Below are 25,419 nucleotides of genomic sequence, written 5' to 3' on the forward strand. Positions count from 1 at the left end.
CCCAAGCACTAGAGGTGAACGCTCTACCACTGAGCCACCGCGGCCCCCTTTGAAATTGTTGAGTACGTTAGTGAATACTATGTAAATTAAAAATATAATTGTTATTCGAAATATTTAAAAATCTCTTTAAACCAACAAGTTTGTGTGTGAATAAAACTTGTTTTAAGTAATATTTTCATACTGTATAATATTTGAGCTTTTGGTTGATATCTTTAAATCATTTTATTTTTCAGATCACGCCATTTGCACTGTCAAAAGCAGACATGCGATGAACTTATAGTGTTACATTTAGGGTTTTTGGACTACACACATTACATCCTTACTATTAGGTTTTATGGTCTAGAGGTGTTTCATCGGACCTATGATATAAAGGATATAACATTCTATGTAAGTATACATTTTGTGGTAATCTATGGCCATTTTAATTTCTCTATTTTATTTGTGATTTCTAGTTTTAATTGAAGTATTCCACCGAATAAAGCTGTATGACACATTTTGGAATGTGATGAATTACTATTGCAATCAAGTGTTGTGCGGAACATGACTGACATATCCTGAGAAGCTCGTTTCTCCAATACTTAAATGATGACACTATTATGCTGGCAAACTGACTTCTGAGCGGAGAAATGGTGCAGACCAGGAACATACTACAAGTTTTCTCCATTTTTCTTCAATTCACTGAAATGTACTATACAGTGTTATTCAGTGCAATGCTTTAATTCGCGATAACGTCTTATTATTTTTATTTTTAAATATTAGCTGATTGATCTCCCTTCCCAAAACCAAGCTTGAGATTTTATTTTGTATTCTTGGAGAGTTTAGATTCACGCACTTTTTATATTTTCTTTTCAATGTATTCATATTGTCACAAGTGTATTGCCTACACATTAGCTTCATTTTATCAGCGTAGAGTGACTGAAAGGGTTGCCAGGGACCTCCAAATTCTATTTTTCATATCTTTTAGAATTTTTCTATATGAATTAAAGAAAAATTTCAAGCTTTAATGATAGAATTTACTAGTATTTTCAATATATTACAGAGAGATATTCTTCAACATGTCAATAACAGTATTTAAAAATAAGTTTCTATATGAAAACCGTTATCATAGTTATAATTTTAATGCTAAAATTTCATGTTTTATTTTTCTTTTTTCTTTCAGTTCAAGAGTTACAACCCTGCCTTTACTCAAGTTGAAATATGGTTTCGATGCATCTTTCTAATTGGAACTTTTTTTGTGACAGTAAGTTTCAATCAGAAATCTGAAATACCTCAATTCTTTCGGCATGCTACATTCTTGGCACTATTCGTTTAAAGGTTCTGAAGGTATTTGAGAATGATGTAAGGAAGATTTTTAGGACCAGAATGCGAAAGAAATGAAGAAGCATGAAAGAGATAATCATGATTAGGATGAGGATGAATATTAAATGGAAGTCATAATAGATAAAATAAAGTAACCTTTAAACGACGAAGGATGCAACTGCTGCGTCAAGACTTTAAACCTTAATACCTCAGCCCCTAATTAAGCTAAGAGCATAATTCTGGTATCAATGTGATCCTGAAAGATAAGGCTTGCCGTCAATATGCATTTTATGTATGTGGGAGGTACCGTGGCGGAAAAGGTGGAGGGTAAATTTCGTGCTTTTTTGTCTTTTTTCATCAGTTTTTTTATGGGGGCCATTCCCCCTTGGGGGTACAGTCATAAAAATTGCTATGTGAAGCAATAAAGTAGTCCACTACACGCTAATATCCTGCAAAAGTACTTGTTGCTTAAAGGGTGTTGTAGAGGAGTGGCGAAGTTGGCCAATTTTTTTGAGTCTCAGTTTTTGACATAAATTATATTTATTTTCTGGACGGTTCCACATAAGACAAAATATCTTTCCACTGAATTGGTCTAGAAGTATAATTCTTGTTTCTGTACTCTCTACGGACAATAATGAAAAAAATTATGTGCATGTAGCGTGGTATTATGGTGATGGGGGGAATAGGGGGGGGGGGCGAGGCGGGATGACTTGAAGTTCTGCAACAGTCTTTCGAGAAATGATGTACCGGTACAGGGCGTTTTTATAGGAATTTTGTTCTGAATTTTTATCTCACTTTGTATTGTAGCAATGGCTACCATTTTTTGATATTATTGTCACAACTGTATTGCCTACACATTAGTTTCATTTCGTCGGCATAGAGTGACTGTAAGGCTTGCCAGATTCCCAAATTCTACTTTTCATATCTTTTAGAATTTTTCTTTTTCTTTTTCTTCTACAAATAAGGCGGGAATTGCATAAGTGTTACCTCGTTGGAATCAGTGTTTCATAACCTTTCCAGCGAGATGTAAGTTATAACCTTATGATAATTAGGGGGTCACCAGGTCTCCCAACGTGTGAGTCTACGATTTCGTTCAAATCCCTGCCTGGTGTATAAAGGGTAATAATGCAGTACATAAAAGAAACTAATGCAACTCAAAATTTTATTGTGCTATTCAGCATCTTACAATAAACGTAGAGGAACGTAGTATATCAACTCTTTTCTTAAATATTTCTTTTGTATGGATGACTGCTTTTAGGCGTATAAAAATATGTTCGGATATTTGTGACTACAATGTTAACAGTAAAAAGTCCTTAACTATTAAAGGTAAAGTTTAGATGACAATGGTAAAAATTAATATAAGTATTAATAACGAGTAATAAAATTAATGACGATAAATATTTAATACGTATGTGGGTGGTTCTTGTACAACTATACTCATAAGAAATGTGTAATACAAGTTTTACGTATAAGAATACAGAAATTATTACTTGTAATCGCCATAATATATTTATTTTCTTTTAGTGCTGGTTTGCACATACGCTTCGGTCATACTCTATGTGTGACTGGTCCATCGAACAGAAATGGATGACTGTTTTGCTACCACTTCTTCTGTTGTACAACGGTAAGAATAATTTAGAAAAGTGATATAATATTTAATAAGAATTGTTACCACAGCTTCCTTGTTTTTCATTTCTTAAATTTATTTGTTTATTTATATTTTCCATAGCTTTTAACAATGCAGATGAGACATTACAACGATTATTGTTCTAAAAGCTGCATGTATCATGTCTCGTGTGTAAGATTAACTTAGGACAATAATTAGAATAAGATGGGCAATATGCAATTAACTAAATTAGAATTATTCTAGAAACGGAAGAAAAATAAATAAAAGTCCCATCATACTAAACTTTCTCACTCCAGTTCTTGAAACTAAATCATCTATGCTTCAGTTGTTAATGAAACAGTGGAATACGAACAAAATTATAAGGTGTTTGCGGAAACCTCCATCCAAAGAAAACTTATTACTCTCAAAAATATACTATCCCTTGTAGATTATGTTAATGAAAGTAGAAAACAACCGATTTTAAACTTATATTTACACACCGTATTCTCTGTAGGTGCGAATTCAATAATACACTAAGAGTGAAAAAGTGCATGTCTGGACCGAGACTCGAACCCAGGATCTTCGGCGTACTGTGCCCATGCGTTAACTATTACGCTACCCAGTCCGCTCCCAGTTTTCTCTCTTTGTGTTTTATTGAATTCGCACTACAGAAGATTTGGTGTGTAAAAATAAGTTTAAATTGGTTGTTTCATCTTTTCAATAATATAGTGATAATACAACCGTTAGCGGTGTTCTGAACATAGACACTGGATTTGTCCAAGTACAACAGCTAGGTTATGGTACAAACCATGTGGTCTAAGTGGAAGAGCACCGAAAAATGGAAGAGTATATGGCTGTTCTGAGAGCGGACGAGTAGTTTAGTGGTTAACGCATCGGCATGGTTACACTTTTTTACTCTTTATGTATTACCCCTTGTAGATATTTCCTTTCAAAAACTTGTATAAAAAAAGTAAACCATGCCTTATGGGTATTTTCATGGTAATGATTTTCGCAACATTATAGGAATATTAATGACATATTTATCTATGAAATATGAATACAATTGCCTGAGTCGTTTTTGAGAAAATAGTCTGAAACAAATTTTACGCTTAAAAGTAAACTACCTCTTGTGATTTTTTTTCGAAAGAAGTAATTTTACGCAACATTATAGGGTTATTAATGATATATTTATCTACGAAATATGAATAAAATCCCCTGAGTCGCTTCTGAGAAAATTGTCCGAAAAAAAAGCAGCCTAAGAGGAAACAACTAGTCAAGCATTTTTTCAGGACAAATAAATTATACCATATTGTCAGGTTATGTATTTATGAAATGTGATATATAATGAAATATTTATTTATGAAATATGAACGAAATTGCTTAAGTTGCTTTCAAGAAAATAGTCCGAAAACAACTCACTCCGAAGAGTAAACTATTCCTTCTTGATTCTTTCAGAGAAGTGACTTAATGGGGTTGTCAATATTGGGTTATGAGGTACAAACAAAATCGTTAGAGCTATTTTTGAAAAAATCGAATTTTTAAATTTTCACTCTTCAGTAAACTATTCTTATTGTTAAGGCTAGGAAGAAAATTCAACCCCCCCCCCCCTATGAAGAATTACATAAAGACCTTAAATTGAAATCTGGTTCTGATACGTAGAACCAATGGCCTCTACGCGTGTGTATATTAGGACATACAAACAGATGAAATATCTAGGTGAATTCGTTGAAATCTCGATTTTTTTTTACAATCACCGTATTTTTTTCTGTTCTTTCGTTGCTCAGAAGTAAAAATTACAGTCTTACGATAGTTTTACATATTCATTGTTACTAGGAATATAAATACGGTAACAAATGAAAGAACTTACAGTGTGATTGTTTCTTTTTAACATGTATATATGGAAAAAGTTTTTTTATAACAGTTTATCTTTTACATATTTTTCAACTTATCAGTGACAAATTTTTAATTAGATATTATTATAAGGAAAAGTTGTACAAGAATTAATTAAAAATGTAAGACGTTATAAATTTATATGTCGGTCTTAATGACAACTATATTTTTTCTAGAATACTGTAATTATAAATTTTCAAGATTTTGTAATTTTAGTCAACAGGAATTTATTAAAAATACATATATTATCTTGTACGTTCAACCGAAACAATTACCTAGCGAATATTAACTATTAACACTTATAAGTAATACGTTATGATTTTACTTACAGATTTCTGCAATTCCAGAATATTATTTGTACTTCCGAGCTTTCGACTCTTCCCTGTTATCTTGGTCACGGAGGATAAAAACAGGAAGAATAAAAATAAAAACATCAAGCAATAAAATGGAATGTTCTTTCCAAGGAAAGAGTTGTGCTGAAAAACACGTTGACAAGTCCACCGGTTAAATATTAAATAGTGTTTGACCGAGGTACTTGATGTTTAACAGATCATTAACTAGACCATTTGATTATTAATTGGTGTACTTGACAACATGTTTTCCAGCACAGCTCTTTACTTGATAAACCTGTCCCATTTTATTCTTTAATGTTTTTATTTTTCTTCTTCCTGGTTTTATCCTCCGAGACCAAGATTCCAGGGGAGAGTCGAAAGCTTTGAAGTACAAATAATATTAGGAAATTACAGATATCTATAAGTAGAATGATACAATTCCTGAGAGTGGTTTTACATTGTATAATATGTTATGATATGTTAATTTTACCTCACATTCTGTAATATAGAATCACAGGTTTTACCTATTTCCTGAGGAAATTTAATTTTATCCTGGTAATACTTTCAGTGAAGATGCTATAACTCTGTCTACAGGTCGATTTCTCAAAAGGTAGATTGAACAACTAAATGCTTCGATTATACTCCATGTATTAGTATATTCCATGAATTACAGTTAGATATATTTGCAGGAATAAAGATTAGCAATAAGAACAATTACAGGATTTAGGATTTAGATTTCTGGTCTTTCGGCATCTAAGGCCATCTAGCCCTTCACGTTTTGAGGGATAACGTCCCTCGGCGAGCACACTATCAGGGAAAAGGAAAAGAAGAAAGGATTGTGGAAGAAAGGAAGCAGCCTGGGACCTATAAGTTAGGTACTACCCGGCATTTTCCTGGTGTGAATGAGGAAAACCCAGGAAAACCTCACTCAGAGTGGCTGGCCTGAAAAAGCGTTTGACACTTTTTCGACCGAGTGCCCCGCCGGGAATGGAACTCGGGACCGCTCGCACCGAAGGCGAGAGCGTTAGCGACTACGCTACGCGGGGCACGACAACAACAATTACAAGTAAAATCCTTACAGATGAAGGTATGGCAATATTGGATATACTATATGTATTTTGAGAAACTTGTTTGTAGATAGTTGTAGAATCTTCAACCAAAACTCTTGCCAAGATTAAATTAGATTTACACAGTAAAAGGTTTTAAAAAATGTATTCTTTATGATATAAGAATATTTCGAGTAGTTACTACTACATGAGTAATTTCTAATAGTGGTTGAAATTAAATATATTTAATTTTTCCTTCATTAATTTATTATAATACAATTTATTATTAATTTAATACGTAGCATAAACTTAATCAATTATGATATGGTATATCATCAACTTTGTATATGTCTTACTTAAGAGATAGTCTTCTGCCATATTTGTACCTAATGCACAAATAATAAAAATGAGCCAAGAATTGAAGTCTCCCCAGTTAACAACTCTTATAAGAGGTACATAGTAGAAGAACGAAGAATTATTATCATAATTTAAAAGTTGACTTTCATGTCTACTAACGTTCATTTTCGGGAAGATATTATCATGAAGAGCAATATAAAATTGAATTCAACATATTGTCACCATCCGGGAGATATAATCTAATTGAGAAGAGAGCAAATGTTCTAAATTTAGACGTCTCTGGCATGTTAAAATTGAGGTATACGACAGAAGCATAGAACGGACCAACTACCGCACTTGCTGGAGTATAAAACGTAATTTATGCTAGCATATGAGACGTAAAGCATAAAAAGTTTTCACTGCATATTATGAAGATCTTATTTTTTAAACTATAAAGTGATATTTTAGCAAAAAAAAAAAAAAAAAAAAGTACAGAGAATTAACAGTGCTTAACTAAATATAGAATCGTACGCGCGTTCCAGAATGTCTATAATGCATGTGCATCCAGAGAGAAACACTGACACTATGGTAAATGAAGTGATTGTATCCAAACTACATTTAGTGAGTCATAGAGATTTATGTATATGCTGTTGCACCCGTGAAAAAAACAAGGAAGATATCAATCAACACAGATTCTGAAATACTCGTTGAAATTTAAATAATAAAATCTCTGTATCAGAGTATAAGACACTTTCATTTTTGTACTTATTCTCAAGGGAAAAAATGTGTCTTACTTAGATTTCTACTACAGATACAGATTACCGGTAAGTACTACAAATTTAGATCAAAATCGTGGAGCAATCGTGGGATAACTAGAGCGAGTTCAGATTTTTACCTCTACAAATGCACATATATTTCTGCAGTCACTGATGTCACTTGCTGCAAATTCGACAATTTTTAAACTTTACGGCGCTCAGATAATTTCTTCGTTTTGCTCTAGGAATTATTTACTTTAGTACTATCCATTGACTGTACTATTTCTTCTTTTCCCTCTCTACACCCTTCACTTGATCCCTAAGACACGCACCTTTCATACAAATACATAATAACTTTAAAGCATTATCCTATCGTATTTCTCGCCTGAGAATAATATTTTGATCTCTTACTACTCTTTTTCATAGTATGTCCTTTGTTATTCAAATTTTAATGTTTCCTTTGTTCTAAATCACGTCTTATTTCTCAACTGAGAATAACATTCAAATCTCTTACCATTCTATTTCACATTACTTCCTATGTTCTCCAAATTTTAAAATTGCCTTTTATCGATATTGTGAAAATTATAAAATCGAGTGAGTTTTATTGGAAATTGCTTTAAAGGAAGACCATAGTTTTGAAAATTTGAAATAAAAAGTTGGCAAACTGATAGTACATCATTTGCTATAGTAGGTTTCAAAAGGAAATGAAACAAACACCATTGTTATATCAAAATAAAATAAAGAAATAATATGTTCTTCTTTCGAAAAATCAATAACTTTAACACCTTGATTGTCATGCTAAAGTAATACTATTATCACAGAAAAATATTAATATTAACATAATAACAACTATTTGAAGTTTTTTATTCTTTCTTGTAGATATCGTTGAATGTTGATACTTAAGACATATTGATAAAATGCAAGAACCCAAGAAATTGAGAACTCTATAAATTGAAAATACTGGGAACCCATCTACGATATGATATAAAAAAATACTGTAAAATGACAGATAAATATGTCATTATATTTGAACTATTTTCTGGAGTTGGTTGTTTGTTTAATTTAAAACTCACAATTATGCTTATAAACGATGGAGACTATGCTTCTGGAGTTGAACTTTAGGTTAAGCGTATCAACGACGAGCATGCTAACGCTTCCTAATTTGTACTGAAGGTTTTTACACGTAGGATTTAAAGTATAATATATATAATCAGACGATGAAGGTTTCAATCAAACTCAATTAAAAACATCATCTAGTTATTTTTCCTAGTTTCGAACTTTGTAACATTTGGGAGTTCAATACTATTTGCCATATCATTTGGAAAGAAGTGCTTGCTTGAATCTTTTGTAGAAAATTTATTTTGACTCATTAAAATGTAGCTCAACTTATGTTTTTAATCCAGTGTGCTGGTTTTTGATCATATTATATCTTGTTTTTGGAGATAGGTACAGACTAATGATCATTCTGCTTGTCCTGAATTGTTAGCATCATTGATGTAATGTTTAGAAATGCCAGTATTTAATTAATAACATCAATTAGAATTTGTAACGTATGTGATTTTTCATAGATATATTAAGATTTATGGATTTCTTTTGAACGTAATTGTAGTTTCTTATTTTATTCTATCAATAACTCATGGAATGCAATTTTTATACTCTTATAGATCCGTTCTTTCCTATGATCTTCCTGATAAACTCTTGGATTCCTGGCGTTCTTGATGCCATTCTACAAGCTTCATTTTTATGTGCCTTACTATTATTTTGGCTTTGCATATATCACGGATTGAGGCAGGTACTTGCATCGAATGAAAAATTACTACTTTTTTAAACATATGTGTGGAATATAAACCATAATTATTAATATGATTGTTCTACAAATTTAAGAAACTTTTGCGTAATAAAAGACAGAAACATACATTTTTGGATAGTTTAAGGTGTGTAAACACAAAATGATAATGAAAAACTGGTATTGGTTCTTGTTTTGAAGTTACAGAAGGGAAAAGGAGGGGAGGGGGGTCTGAAAGTAATGTGAATGTTATGTATTACTGCAATTTTCACGACTTCAAAATAAGAATCAATCTCGCATTGTCATTGTCATTTTCGTGTTCAGTGTTCTAAAATTATGCCAAGATGGCTGCTTATGTCTCCGTTACCAAACCTGTGTCGAACAATATAGTTGAAATATAAAACCAGATACAGAATTACACGCGCATCCGATAGTGCCTATAACGCCTGTGCATCCAGAGAAAAGTCTTAACACTATGAAATAGTAAACGAAGCGATTGTATTCAACCTATATTTAGTGAGTCACTGAGATTTATGTAATCTTACTTAATTTATATCAATAATTCTAAGTGGATATTTCTCTATCTTAGGAAAAAAATAGTTTTTTTTTCTAGTAGTTACCATTCTATTCACTTAAGGCGCGAAAATTCAATACTTTTTTAAAAAAGAGAAACATAATTCAATTAAACTAGTAATGATCGTAGCTAATTTGTTAAGCAAAATGCCTTGCGAAGAAGTTCTACAGCTAAATAAACAGATATTATATGAATGTAAGTTCAATAAAACTTAATTTTGAGAACAGGTAAGAAGAAAATTTAGGAAATCTAATCACAAAGCGTCCGACTATTAATGAAAACTATTTATTTTCTTTATTGTGAAATCAAGTTAATTACTATTTCAATCTTCTAATACAAATAAATGACAAACGCCGAAATAAATTTAAAAAGATAATTTGGATTGAATTAAGCTCAAAGATTTCTAATGTAAATTGCACATAGATCATCACCCAATGAATTAAACCAAAGTGTACTAAAATATGTGCCAAAGAGAGGGCAGAACCCTCTAATGGCTATGGTTAGGAATATTTCGTGAAATTAAATGATGAGTAAAGACTTCCCTAAATCCCTGACCCTTTACTATTTTTTTATATAAAAAAAGAATCCAATGTATTTGGAAAGAATCCAATGTATATGTGTGAATTACTTAGAATAATTTTGAACATTTTACGTGCATTACTTAACATACAAGCAAGTGAAACGAAATTGTTCTAAGCGATGTATCTATTGATGTATTAAATAAATAATTGCACTTCGGTGATTTAAGTACTAAAGAGCAACTTTATCATGTAGGAGTAAGATTGTATAATAAATAAAAGAACCATTTATAATACATATACGAGTATATGTACATGCATATATTTAATATAAAATAATCTAAAAGTATTTTTACTACTTTACATGTAAAATTTGAGTAATCAGATATATCAACCAATGATTTTAATATGTAATAAAAGACATTTATGAATAGTTTGCTGAAATTGATATATTACATATTTATGTATATACTCAATTTATAACTGCATATACACATCAAACTGCATATAATTGCATTTGTGTGCAGTATGCCTATATTTATTGACATTGGAATAGCTTGACAACTCGTATTACTCTGTAAACACTAAACATTGCTTTTCCTAGCATGCATATTATTTTTGTTTCAATATGACGCAGTCAGTTCTTTCCGATGCGATATTCTGAATAGGCTTAATATTCATTTTTTAAGTATATTGTGTGCGTAGAGAATTATTTCTCTGATAAAGATAAATAAATAAAACAGTTTTATATTTTTTTCAGAATGAAAGACACCTCTTGACCTTTTATGCTCCAAAAGTCTTGATTGTTGGCCTCCTATGGATGTCAGCCATAATTATGGCTGGATGCCAAGAATACAATGAACTGAGGGATCCAACATACAGCTACAAGTTAGATACCAGCAACTTCTATGTAAGTATATTGCCTGGATGCTATAAATACAATAATTTTATTGTAATGTGAACCGCTTGAAGAGTTGGCTTATCAATAAACTCAGAGATACTAACTTTTGCTCCTCCAAATTCTTATAGGTTACTCAAAAGGTAATTTTTTGAACGATCTATAAAAATTTTGAGAAGCAAAAATTATTCCTTTTTAGTTTATTAGTACATTGCTTTAGTTGAAAGTCAAGAATTTGAGGGGCAAGTAAGAAGATGATTTTTTTTCATTTTTATTTATGTGTATATTATTAAAAGTTGAGAATTCAGTTACACATATTAGGGTTTGTTCCATAAAATTATAGGAAATTTATAAAATTCTAGAAAAGGCCTATCCGGTTTGCCATAATTACCAGATTGTATCACGTGATCAGGTCAAAAGTCACGTTGCGTGCTAAACCGAGTCTGGAAATTCCAAATTCAGATGTGACATATTTCAAGCATGTAACCTCGGCATGGATCGCCCTGGGTAATTCGCAGAAGATGCATATACTTTATCGTTAGTATTGATTTTACTCAAACAACTTGACTGTTGATCCATATTTACCTTACGTGCTATACATCGTTTTTAAGCTCTTCATTATGTTTTTGCAATAAGCTCTCAATAGCCATCTCCTTATTACAGTTTTTCAGACATGTGGACGACTTCAATTTTTTCATTGATTTTCCATTGACATTAATGTTAATATTTCTTGCTTTTTTTTTTTTTTTTTTTTTGACTATGTCCGATCCATTTTAGGAGAATTTGTTGCTGGAATATAGAATCTACATAGTCTCTTTTACGTTTGAGCTGAATTTCAGCCATCTCTCCCAAAGTCTATTCACATCATTGCAACCGGATAGCCCTTTATACAATGTAATTATTATCTGACTTATATCGACCTGTCTAGAACTTATACACACAACAATTTAAGAAGTGTAAGAGCTAGAATACTCATCTGTGAGCATTCGACTCCAAACCACATGAATTTGTGTTGGATAACATTATGTCTTGGGGTCTCTCGTCCCCCTTCGCCCCACATTTCATTTCTACAGCTCTTCCATAATCATTTACTTCAGCGTTCTTCTATAATCAGCGTTCATTAGTCTAAAGTGCACAACTGGAAATCATTAAACTAGAGACTTCGTTTAATTTCATTTGATATACATTTTACAAATTCCGATACATCTCCCACATAAAATGTAATTGCAGATAATTATAAAATTAAAAAGAAGTTAAATATTTACTTATTATTTATTTTGGCTGCTGAGATAAGATAACAAAATCAGAAAGTTGTCTCACAACTGTTGTAATGTAACATTTTCTTCACTAGACACTGTATGGAAGATCTGGAATATATAAAATATCTTTCATAACGTGTCTGATAAAACAATATTACATTTCCGAACTGTTACACAAGTGTTATTAATATACTTAGTACTTTGGTCAATTTTTCTTTTATAAATATATATATATATATATATATATATATATATATATATATATGTATTAATAATTTAATAAATAAATAGAATAAAAACGAGAATGCAATGAAGAAAGAAAAGAGTTGAATCTTTCTTGTCGGACGTGATTTAGTTAAGTTTCTTCAGCCAGTTGAAAATATTGCCCACTATCTCCGGTCTTTCCATTACAATTCCTGAAGATGAATACAACAATATTTGCATTCAAAACCTCAGAAGTCAATATTTTTCACTTGGTTGATAGCCCGAGTGAACTTAAGGGAATGCAATGATTGAATACATAAAAGGATGTTTTGATTTCTCAAATTGTCAACGTAACTGTTCGTGGTTACCATAACCTAATGTGTAGATCATAATCATGAGAATCTTAGGAATCTTATACGTTAGTCTATTTCTCAGAAATATTGTTGTCGATGTGTGTATCTTTCGAGTTCGGATGCATTTTTACTTTACGCAGTTTTAGTTATATTTTGTGTAAATATTGATGATAAATAATAATAATAATAATAATAATAATAATAATAATAATAATAATAATAATAATAATAATAATAATAATAATAATAATAATAATAATAAACGAATGGATGATCTCGAATTCCAATGTTTCTGATACGTACTTTTCCAATCCCGTCATGCTATGAAGAAACAAAGAAAGATAAAGGAAAATTAAGCTGAAAATTTAATGATTTCCTATACAGTCCTAAACAACCATATAATAATTCCCATCTGTGAAAACCAGGTGGAAGTTTTCCATGTTGCTTTTAAGGGTACTTGAGAGGTCATGATCAAATAAAATGCCATATTATTCCCATGAAGATCCAGAGATAAAATTACATATTTATTGTTGATATAATATATTTAAATTAAAATTTTCCAGTATTTTTTGTTTTCTCCTCTTTCTTTCCCTGACTTTGATAAATCTGTTTAGTTAGTTTAAAAATAAAAGATAAAAAGAAGATAAGGGATGATATATTATAAAATAAAAATACGAAGTTTTAAGTGTGGCGAATTGTTTCTAGCTAGATATTACTATTTAGTGTTTCCAAATAGCGTAGTGAACTTGCAGTAGTTTTGCAATGCAAACCACTATTGTGCAATACAAATTTATTGGTCACATTCGGTTGCACTTAGAGGAACTTGAAAGTTATTTTACCGTAAGTTCACCTGGAAGTTTATAGTGCTGTTACGTTGTGTTATGTAATTTGATCTGAAGTTTGTGTCCTCGTAGGAAGAACCCACAAAGGTTAATAACAATAACTCAAGACTTAAAATGTGGCTTATCTTGGGTATTTGCAGGATCATTTATTGACGTAATAAGCGTCGGAACCTTAAAAATTACCTTGAGTAAGATTTTTCTATGCCTTTTCCAGTTTCATTATTTACATACTAGAATGGTATCGTTCATGTATAGGTAAAATTTTGTAATATTCTTCAAAATGGAACTGATAATAAATATTTTCAAACATATCTCTAAAACCTAACTGAAAACTAGCAATTCAACGGCTCCACACTGTTGTTTTTGTCAAAAATTGTCTAGAATATGGAAAAAACTCCGTAAATTTGAAGTTTAATTGAAGTGCAGGAACACTTTGTACAATTAATTTTTCAATTGATGAATCATCTATATTCTGTCTTCTTAAGCAAATGCTTTTTTTTTTTTATTATTATTCATGGTTACTTAAGTGATTGCTTAATTACCCAAGTTGTATGTTAATTATTTATTTATTTTGCGTGCTTGCCTATTTTTATACTTAAGTAATTGTAGTGCATTGTGTATTCGCTAATTCTTGACAAAAGCAACAGTTTGAACTTGTTGAAATATTTTTATACGTTTCACTTTTGAGGACTTGTTTGGTACTTTTCTTTCTTTTAAATATATTCAAACTATACTCGTGAATGATTGAATATAAAATATCCAATGAAAATTAGTAATAAGCCAATAAAAATAGCACTGAGAGATCAAATTTGAAAGTTAACTAGTTGTCTTATTGTACTGTTAATTTTAAATACAATAGTTTTGTTTATCTAAGCATATTTTTGTTTGTAAAAATGATCTTTTAATTACAAAATGTGTTTAAAATATTAATAATTTTTCTCTTATTTTCTAGGCATTTAAGGTATTCTTTTTCGTCGTGGGAGGCATATATCTTGCTTATCTGTTGTATTTAATCATGCAGGCCTACAGTGAATTACGTTCTATGCCATATTTCGGTAAGTATACATATTATTTCTTAAACACATATCAAGTAATATAAAGTAGTTTGATTCTACTTACATATTTCTGTATTTCCTGAATTTCCTTTAAGCTTTCGACTCTCCCTTGGAGACTTGGTCACGAAGGTTAAAAATAGGAAGAAAAAGAATAGAAACATCAAGGAATAAAAATGGAACGGACTTATCAAGGGAGGAGCTGTGTTGTATGGAAATACGTTGTCAAGTACGTCAGCGAGCAATGGGTGAAGATGATGCAAATTCCTCATCCGTTGATCACTGACGTACTTGACAATGTGATTCCGTACAAAACAGCTCTTCCCTTGGTAAGTCCGTTACATTTTTATTCCTTGATGTTTCTATTCTTTTTCTTCCGGTTTTTAACCTCCGTGACCAAGTCTCCAGGGGAGAGTCGAAAGCTTGGAAGCTAAAAGGAAATTCAAAAATTACAGAAATGTGTAAGTAGAATTATTGAATTCCTGAGTGTGGTTTTGCATTGTCTAAAGAAGTTTGATTAAAGTGTAAATTATGAATTAATGCTTTAAGTAACGCTCATTAGTAATTTGCTTTTTATTCATAATTATTTAAATTTTCAATTATGATTATTGTTAATTTCAACATTAATTCAAACTGACAATTTATTTAGTAATGATGTCGAAATTTGTTACTGATATTTTTTCCTTATTTTAATATGTGTATAGATATAGATAAAAATGTTCTAAACTCAGAACAAATTCTCTGATGTGTGAAAGATTTACTCTATCGTTAATATTGTATGTTTGTTTCCTGCCAAGTTGATAAGGTCACATCACATAATATTCAATGCAAGCTAGTTAGATCACTGCTAAGCTAATCCTTTAAATTTTTTGAGAATATAATAAAGGTGTAAATGGTCGTTTATTTTTCAGATATGAGACTGAAGTTTCTTACACTTCTAATGCTTATTGTGATATCTATAAGCATCACGATTACAGTTCTGAGATTTGGAGTTGGTATATTAGAAGATAATTTTGTAGCTGAGTTGTCAACGAATTACAAAAATTCAGCTGAGTTCATGTCATTCTACGGTCTTCTCAACTTTTACTTGTACGCAATGGCCTATGTATACTCGCCTCCCAGGAATGCGGCTTTCGGTAAGTTTCTTCTTTCTTTTCGTTAGTTTATATGATGACAAGATTACATTGTCTCAGAGTAGGGAGTGAAATCATTTTACAAAAGCCAACATTTAGGTTTTTATTCGAATGATCAAAACAAATCTTTAGCTTTTTAGTCAAAACCTACCTTATTTTTTCTTTTATAAAAAACATTAAGCCAGCATACATTTCTGTCGAAAATAGTGCATTTAATTTAATTTAAACGTAACATCCACTTTTAATATTAAGTTGTCCGTTAGATTGAGACACTAAACTAAATTTAAGTCTTGATTTTGTTTGGTTTTGATACTTAAAGAAATCTTGTTCTTGTAATTTTATCGAGACATGTTGCATGCTCAGCGTAAACAATTGCGGTCTAGTGATAAATTTTATGCCCCTTCGTACCAAGTCAGTTAGGCGCATCATGTTGGATTCGATTATTGTTGGAAGTATTAGCCTTGAACAAAACCCCGAGTAATGGTTCAGAACCCACTTTCGACTAGAAAGTCTATTTCATGTTACTTCTATGCTAGAAAGGAACCTCAGTCTCCAATAGTAAGTGATTTTTATTTGTATTTATTATTATTATTATTATTATTATTATTATTATTATTATTATTATTATTATTATTATTATTATTATTATTATTATTATTATTATTATTTGTCATATTTAATGCGGAATGAATGTGTGTTTCTAAATGATATCTAGATTACATTTAGGGCGGGATGGTGGCTTAGTTATGGATTGCTCATCTCTGTGTGAGTGGCTCCTGGTCAAGGGCGCCGATTCTAGGGGGGCTGGGGAAGCCAGGGTCCCCCCAAAGCTCATGTGGGCTCCCGCATTGTATTTATGAATATACAATGTTTGACATAATTTGAATGCATAATTTGTCTTAAAATCCTCATATATACTTTCTGCATCTGAATGCCCCCCCCCCCCAAATTTACAGAGAAATCGTCGCCCTTGCTCCTGGTTCGATTACAGACCATGCAAACTTGTGGTAGACAACATTGTGTACGTCGGGTTTCTCAGGGTTCTTGTATTTCTTCCCTTCCACATTCTAATTCCATCGATTCTCTCATAATCATTCACTTCTATTACTCGTCCGTCTTGTTTATCCTCCAGGTCATAACATTGGAAAAATTATTGATATTTTGTAGAATATATTTATATGTATGATTACAATTTCGTAAAGTATTTCTTTTAGTAGATTGTTTAAAATATATCACTTTACTTAGTTTCGTACTACTGGTATACCAAACGTGGTATGTCTTAATGAAAGTACCAGTTTGATTCAATTTTACATGATTGTTCTGATGTCGGAAATTATTTGAAATAATAATAATAATAATCTCAGTTTTTCGACGTCTTTTACAATTAATAAACATCATCAAAAAGCAACAACTTTTATTTGTTTAGATGTGAACGTGTACTTAATACGTACAAATAAAAGTTGTAAATAATTAATGATCATTTAAGGATGATACATTGTAGGTTAACTTTATTAGAGGCTGGTAATCAGATAGCTCCAAAGAAAGGATTCCAACTAACCCCTTAAGAGAAGTAAAACTGGAACGGCCGGGAGAAGTAAAACAGAAGCACTGATATACACATCAATTACTACAATGTTATCAGATAATTTACAAATCAAATCTCTTATACAATGTGAATTCGTTCTGATATTCTGTCGTCCGCGTAGGTATGCTAGGGAATTGAACAAATTAGTTCGCTTAACTAGACCAAACTTGAGCTAACTGGGAGTGAAAATCACCAACACGTGTGAAAATGCTTCCTATTTGCTGACTAATCGGCTTAAGATATCCATCTCGTTTTAATCGAGAAGATCTCTTTCTTTTAACCGTTCCTGTGGCTTTATTCGTATTAAAACGGTGTTAGGTTAGTTTTAATATAATTTTAATTAAAATATAATAATTTAATAAAATTTGATATAATTTTAATGTAATTTATAAAATATAGGTAACGAGCACTGTTGTCATTTTTATTTCGCGTAAAATATCCAACTGAGCATAGTATTATTGTGAAAAGAGAAAGAAGAGTTCATTAATAATTTAAAAAAAAGAATGAAGTGGGATTATGCGCTTTTCTAGACAGACTTACCACAGAAATTTTATAAACAATATCGTGTGTTGAGATATACAATAACTTTTGTCTTTTTATACAACATACATACTTCAAATCCTACGTCATCTTTGTTTAAATATGCAAGTAATCTTCAGTATAGCAGTGGTTAACACGTGTATGTGATAACAGGTTCAATCTCAGATAACATTTCCATGGAAAAAGGTAAATAATTCTTCAGATCACATTGTAATATTAGATTCCTTATTTTATATTTTCGAAGTTGCGTAACTATAATTACTGATGTTTTACTATATAAATGATTGCTGCAGAAAACGCTTAGAATTGTGTGTTGTACCTCGAAATGTAGTACAATGGCAATGATACAGGAAAACAAAAATCACACACACACACACACACACACAATAAACATTGGTTTTGGAGTCAATTTAATTGATTGCATTGTAGTTTAGCTTTCCTTTCAACACCGAAGCCATATGAGGCGTGGATCTACAGTAACTTAACATGAACTCTGAACTACATAGTACCACCGGAAATCAAACCCAGTTCTCCCGCGTCAAAGACGTGCACTTCTACATACAAGGAAGTTCTGTCATTACACTAAGGTTAGTAACAAAACCAATACTGGTATATAGATGCATTTGATATAACGTGGTGTTGGAATCGCTGAATTTGTACTACTGCTGAAAAAGGCGTTTCAGTAGAGTAACGCAAGTGTAGTGCGCTCGTCACGGGCTTGCCCACGTTCATATATGATATTTTCTGCAGTAAACATAGTATTTGATTCATAAGGACCAATAAATAAATAAATAAATAAATAAATAAATAAATAAATAAATAAATAAAAATAAAAACAATAGTAGTCAGTTTAGATTTTTAGAGTATGGGCATTATTTAGTAATCATGGTAAGGTGTTGTAAAAGCTGACACTTCTTGTACAATAATTACGAAAGTGTCTTCACAGCTAGATATTAACACGTATTTTAAAACTGTTAACACATACACACTAGCTAACTAACTCTATGGCCTATGGAACCCGAAAGTTCAATGCCGCGTTCACAAAAGCTCTCCACTGACTTCTATCCTGCATCTAGTTTCTACTTTGTATTTCTACTTCTGCGAGATCCATCACAATATTGTCCTCCCATCTGTGCCTAGGTTTTCTTAATGGTTGTTTTACGGTTGGTCTTCCAGTTAAGACTTTGAAAGCGTTCCTACTTTCTTCCATCCTGGCTACATGACCTACCCACCTAAGCTTCCTGGATTTGATGACCCTAACAATGTTTGGTAAACTGTATAAATTATGTAGTTTCTCATTATGAAGTTTCTGCTATTCCCCATTCCCTATTCCCCTTCCTCTTGGGTTTGAATATCCGTCACAGAATCTTGCTCTCAAGTACTTTCAGCCTACGTTCTTTCCTCAGAGTAAGCGACCATGTTTCGCAACCATACAGAACAATAGGCATGATTATCATTTTATATATTTTAAGCTTCAAATTCCTCGACAAAATTCGCGACGACAAGAAATTTTGAACTGAATAATAACACGAATTCCCTGCTTTTAGTCGGCATTTAATTTCTTCGTGAATATGGTTTTGGTTTGTTAATATTGATCCTAGATATTTGAAAGTATCCACTTTAACAAAAGTATTATTTGATATTGTAACGCAACACATACACACTTGAAACATAAAATATATTTGATTATTACGGGAGTTGCTATATTAATATTTCTGAATTTATTGCAATGTCGGTAAAAACGTTTTAAATTTAGATGTATAGGAGCGTCATTTTGTTGTTAATATTGTCTACCGATTGTAAGAAAAACCTCATTTAGGTAAAATATTCAAAGAAGTGAGTTAGGCTACTGCTGCAATAGCTCTCTTAATTTTTTAAAGTATAGAATTAAGACATAGATTGTTGCTCATTGTTCAGATGTGAGATATTTTCAGAAGTCATACGTAAAATGAAGTAACATGGTTTCCGAAATTTTCAACTGCTTACACTACAGTCGTATTAAGGATAATATAAGAGTTTTTTTTTTTTTTTTTAAGAATATGGCTCTCTAAAAATTCAAACTATTACGTATTATAACAGTAAAAGAATTCTAGTGAAATATATAATAAAAAGTATTCTGTATGCTATGGCGTAGGAATTATTTGCCATATTGTAGCAATTACTTAAATTTCCTTATAGAATATTAGATTTTCTCTTTCTAAAACGCACTTATCTGGTATCTTATATTTAATATTGGGTGCAGCATAAGAAATTGTTAAAATTATGATAACATCAATCTCTTCTCATATAAATATTTTTATTTTGTCAGAGTGCTATGTGAAGGACAACCCAGCGTTTTCAATGATAAACGACAGCGATGAGGAAGTAATATATGGTTCCGATGAAGAAAGTAGACAACCATTGAATCGAAGTCACAATGATGATGATAGTGACTGAAGCATGTGATTGTTTTGAAGTATGTCACATATTAACATTGTCCAAAGACTTTTGGAAGGAGGATTTTATTCAGAGAGAAACTCTGAATTTAGCAGAAAGCTCTTTGAATTTTAAAGCGAAGAAACTGTGTTGTGATAGGAAAACGCTAATTGTTTGATTCAAACAGTATTATATAAATGGTCTGAGAAAAAGGAAACAAAGTTCCTGCATCATTTGTTTGTAAGGTGAGTAAGAAAATATTTAAAGATAATTGTGATTCCGTCATGTTTTCAAATACATAGGGAGACATCAGCATAGAAACTATGCCATTAGAACTCATAACTGTTTTTACGGTGATTTATCTTGTTTTAACTGGGATATTTAAACCTACTAGTTGTCTAATTCGTCTTTTGTACTTAATTAAACTGTTTGTGTATGCTTTGTTATAAAATATATACTTTAACATTTGATAAATAATTTGGCTGCAAGTATTTTCTTATTAACACTATTATTATTGTCATGTGGTTATAATTAAGTTATACGCTGTTTAATGCTACTAATGTTTCATGAATTTTGTTTGATAAATATCTGTACCCAGTTATACTTGCCTTATCGAAATGTGAGAGAATATGATGTAAAATTAATTCCTGCCAATTTAATTTTAAAGAATAAATAATAAAAAAAAGAAAAAGAAAAGAGTAAGCCAGCAGCAAGTTGAAGTTTTGAAGTTTGTAAACGTGAATCATACTGATATATATGCTTCAAGGTGAAGTTTTATGTTGTATACGTTAAGTTAAATTTACGAGTTTTAATTGGCTGAGTTGGCGAAGTTTTATTCAATATTATGTTCATGGTCTGAAGTTTAATCATAAGAAAGGTTTCTGAATAAATGTAACAAGTTCAGAGTGGTTGGAAGACATCATTTCTGGAACAATGAACACGAGCCAATTATACATCATAATTCCATGAAGTTTGGCAAAAGTCGTGATATGGATGAAAAATTGTGTTATGAACATTAACCGAGTGTAATATAGAAAAGGAATTATTTTTAAAATTCCGTATTATGAAAAGGGAAGAAAAACCTTTTATTTAAACATGATAAAATGAAAACTTAACGTTAATTTTTATTTAAATGATTGCCATAATACTTGGGTTTAACTTCTTAAATTAAATATTCGTAAACTAAAAACTAAAGTTTTGCTTTTCTGCAGTAAGAAAAGCCAACTCACTTTCATTTTATCAATACATCTTCGTTAGTATCCAAAGAGAGATATCCCATTAAATGTTATAGGTTTTCGGAAAATACTTCAGAAAAATAAATCATATAAATAAGTCCATATTTAAATTTGATAATTCATGTAAAAATATGCCAACTGAAAAATAAGATATGGCATGTTGAATTTATGTTTTCGACTCATTATTCATCACAAATAGTACTTTTACGTTTCGATGCATGTACACACAATCTGGATGTTATTACTAAGTATTGATTTATAATCATTTTAAGTTCTAAATGAAGTTATGACTTTTGATAATTTTTATAATGTGGAAATGAAAATCATGGACAAAATTGAAGCGTTGCTTTCTACCGATTTGTGTTCTGACTAATAATTTTGTTCCATAATTTTGTACTTAATTCTCTCGGAATTTTGTGAAATGTGATAAGCTAAGTACTTAAGTACACTTAAGATAAAAGTGTAACTGAAGAATTGCGATATCTATTGTCCGTTTCACAAGGATATGTCATTGAATATTGTTTAATGTTCCATAAACAAAGAAGATCCACGCAAGCTATGAATTTAGTAAAGGCCTAAACAAATGTCTGCCTGGTTTTATGTGTAATTTCATTAGTCCATAAACTTAGTCGTTGTGTGTCAAACTGAATATACAAATAATTACATAGCGTTGCAGATTCTGTGGTAAAATATCATTGACGCTTTTGAATATAACACTTCTCTGTTGATTTATTAAAAGAACTAACAAAAATGTATGTCAAAGCGTACTTGTGTTGTTAAAGAAGAAGATGGACTTAAATATACTTATAAGTAGGTAAGAAATTTACGCCATTAATCTTCCGACATTTAAATGTAATATTAGATTAAGATATTTTATACTTTAATCTGTGTTGTGAATAAAATTGTTTGAAATTTGATCTATACGTACTAGTTTTAAGAGTATGATTATCTGTCTTTATTGATTTTGATTTTAGTGTGTATTTGCTTTGCTGTTAAACGCTTTTGAAACCCGCTGAACAATATACGGTTTTTCAGAAAATCTAATGTAAGAAAATGTTTATATTGCCAAATTCGAGAATAAAATTTAAAAATAAAGTAATTGTTGAAGTTATTTAAAGCTAATTTTGGGAAACAATCAATTGATGATCAAAACACTAGTATTTTTATGTTTTATATGTGCTAAACTCTGGACGTATTTAAGCAAATCCATTATATTTTGTTTTTCAAATCTATTTAGAGATATTTCTTTCGTGTTTATGACTACAAATCTCTTTAATAATACGAGAGGTTTGGGGTAACTCAGACAACATTTTTCGGAAGTTAAGTTTGATTTATTAATATGCAATTGACTTGACAAACTTATACTTTCAAGAACAGTTTAATGCGAGTTGTACTGTTAGTATGCATTGCTGGTTGAGATGTTACAACATAGAACCAATGGAGTGGTCTCCTCACCTATCCATTTCAAGCTTCTATGCTATATTAAATTGAAGGGTTCGGCACTTTTGTTAAAAAATGCTAACTAAATATATGTCAATTTTTATTAAAACAGTAAATATATGTTCAATACTATAGCCGGTTTTCTGTACTCGAATTAAATCACATATTGTATCTGCAGGTAAATCACCAGTTTTCATTCTTTAGGCACAACTTCTTAATTCTCTTATTAATGGAGGATATTTTGGAACTCGGACAGTTTCACGTCCTTTCTATTTCGGAATTCGTAGTTTATTTTATATGAATTGAATTTTCCTTAATCCTTTAGCTGCTGTCCTGCGTCCCCTGATTGAAATTTGACTTGCTTTCATAGAGGGAGGGAGTAAACAGAAAAACCATGGCCTAGATTGTGGGTAAACATTTACAAAAAAAAAAATATACAGAAATAAACTATAGGGTGAACCTGAAAGATGTGCACAAACTCTGGGAGGTGATTCGTGACATCAAAAGAGGTAAAAAGTAATCTTGAATATTGTCGAATTCCGAGTTGTGTGAGAGTGAAAGGCGTGCCAACTGGAATCGAAACTCCAATTGTAACAATTGGAACGGAACAGACAGATGTGCACATACTTTTGGAGGTGATTCGTAATATCAAAAGAAGAAAAAAATCCTCTTGCATCTTGTCGAATTCTGCGTCATGTACGAGTGACATTGGTTCCAACTTGAAATCGAAACTCGAATCCTGACAATTGGAACGGAAAAGAAAGATGTGCACAGCGTGCACGACGCGAAATTCGATAACATGCAAGAGGACTTTTTGTCTTCTTTTGATGTTACGAATCACCTCCAGGAGTTAGTGGACATCTTTCAGGTTCATCCTGTATATTTATTGTGTACGATACCTAAGTAATATCCTCTCTTAATATTCTCCATCAGTCAAGGTTCATCGTTTATTCCCTATTATAATATTTATCCTGATTTTACTTACATTTAAACAGAGTTATTTAAAATTTCAAGATGGCGGAATGTATAGTAGTGTCTCTGTGTATCGAATATTGTTTAATTTTGGCAATATTACAGAGACAAGCAAAGCGTCTCCATGTATATACAAAATGTAAGTTGCATTTGTCTTACGTCAAATTTGAATTGCCGGTACTTTTTCCCTAACGTAACGATAATTGCAGCACACAAGTCTATTGATGTGTCTTAACAATAAAACATCTTTGAAAGTTAAAACGTTTACTAATGAGTAATTATTATCCTTTTCTTGAAACTACCACATGAAATCACAAGCTGTCAACAAAGGTACATTTTATATTTGTCTTCTACTCGGTTTCGCGAGGCTTAAGCAAACCTTTATTTCGATTAAGTGTTCTATTTGTTTTACTTCGTACTTTCCTAAAGTACATTTAATTTGTACGTTGGGTAGATTTGTGAAAATTCGAATATATGAATGTATATGTATATGTATGTATGTATATATGTATGCCTTAAATTTATTTCTAAGATATTACACTGTAAATGTAGTTTAATCAATTCAATTAAGTGTATTACTTTAGTGTGTACGCTTTTGTTTACGTTATTATATTTATGATTCGACATTATGTAAAAATACTTAAATATAATGACTTTTGGTGTTTTTATATTATGTATGTATGTATTTTTGATCAGTTAAACACATTTAATATTATGGTGCCTTAATAGTTTCATTTATGCCGGGAATGTCATAGTGTGATGTCATAACGATGTTATTAGGTAAACAGGATAATTTGAACAAATAAACAATTTTCAAAATTTTTGCATAATATTTTAGAAGTTTATTCTTGTGAAAATATGACGATAGTATGAAGATTTTGTTCATAATCAGTTTTGTATGTATATTGTAATTTAGTACCCTTGTATTGTAAATATTTACAAATTTCATTTCACTGTTATGTGTTGTGTGAGTGTAAATTAGATATATTTATGTGAAAAATTGCTCGTAAATCTTCCTGAATGATGCAAGATCAATAAAACTCTTACACGAAGTTCATGTTGAAAAGAGAAATCATATATATATATATATATATATATATATATATATATATATATATATATATATATATATATATATATATATATATATATATATATATATTCATAGATCCCTCCTAATTTACAATTCACGTAAGACTTCCAGAATTGGTCGTGCGTCCGTTAATAAATTCTTATTATCTGTACAGTGATTATGCATGGTACGCCTTTTGATAAAGTGTCGCATGTTCTCGGCGGACGCGAAATAAACATTTTCCTATTTCATCTAGAATATAATGAAAAATTCCATT

At 30.9% G+C, this 25,419-nt stretch overlaps 1 protein-coding gene across 1 annotated transcript in view; it reads left to right on the plus strand.

The window, feature by feature from the left end:
• The window catches only part of LOC145662982 (transmembrane protein 181), a 70,286-nt gene extending 45,148 nt beyond the window's left edge, over positions 1 to 25,138 (plus strand). Inside the window, exons 6-13 of the mRNA XM_081729077.1 lie at positions 234 to 387; positions 1,160 to 1,240; positions 2,824 to 2,923; positions 8,929 to 9,056; positions 10,903 to 11,052; positions 14,651 to 14,753; positions 15,662 to 15,886; positions 20,317 to 25,138. Of these exons, the coding sequence (XP_081585203.1) occupies positions 234 to 387; positions 1,160 to 1,240; positions 2,824 to 2,923; positions 8,929 to 9,056; positions 10,903 to 11,052; positions 14,651 to 14,753; positions 15,662 to 15,886; positions 20,317 to 20,444 (1,069 nt within the window). The 3' untranslated portion in view covers positions 20,445 to 25,138. The remainder of the gene's footprint in view (positions 1 to 233; positions 388 to 1,159; positions 1,241 to 2,823; positions 2,924 to 8,928; positions 9,057 to 10,902; positions 11,053 to 14,650; positions 14,754 to 15,661; positions 15,887 to 20,316) is intronic.
• The last annotated feature ends 281 nt before the right edge of the window (positions 25,139 to 25,419 follow it).

The sequence above is a fragment of the Thermobia domestica genome, chromosome 10 (genome assembly GCF_964235325.1).
Source record: "Thermobia domestica chromosome 10, izTheDome1.hap1.1, whole genome shotgun sequence".
In the NCBI taxonomy this organism is placed as follows: Eukaryota; Metazoa; Arthropoda; class Insecta; order Zygentoma; family Lepismatidae; genus Thermobia; species Thermobia domestica.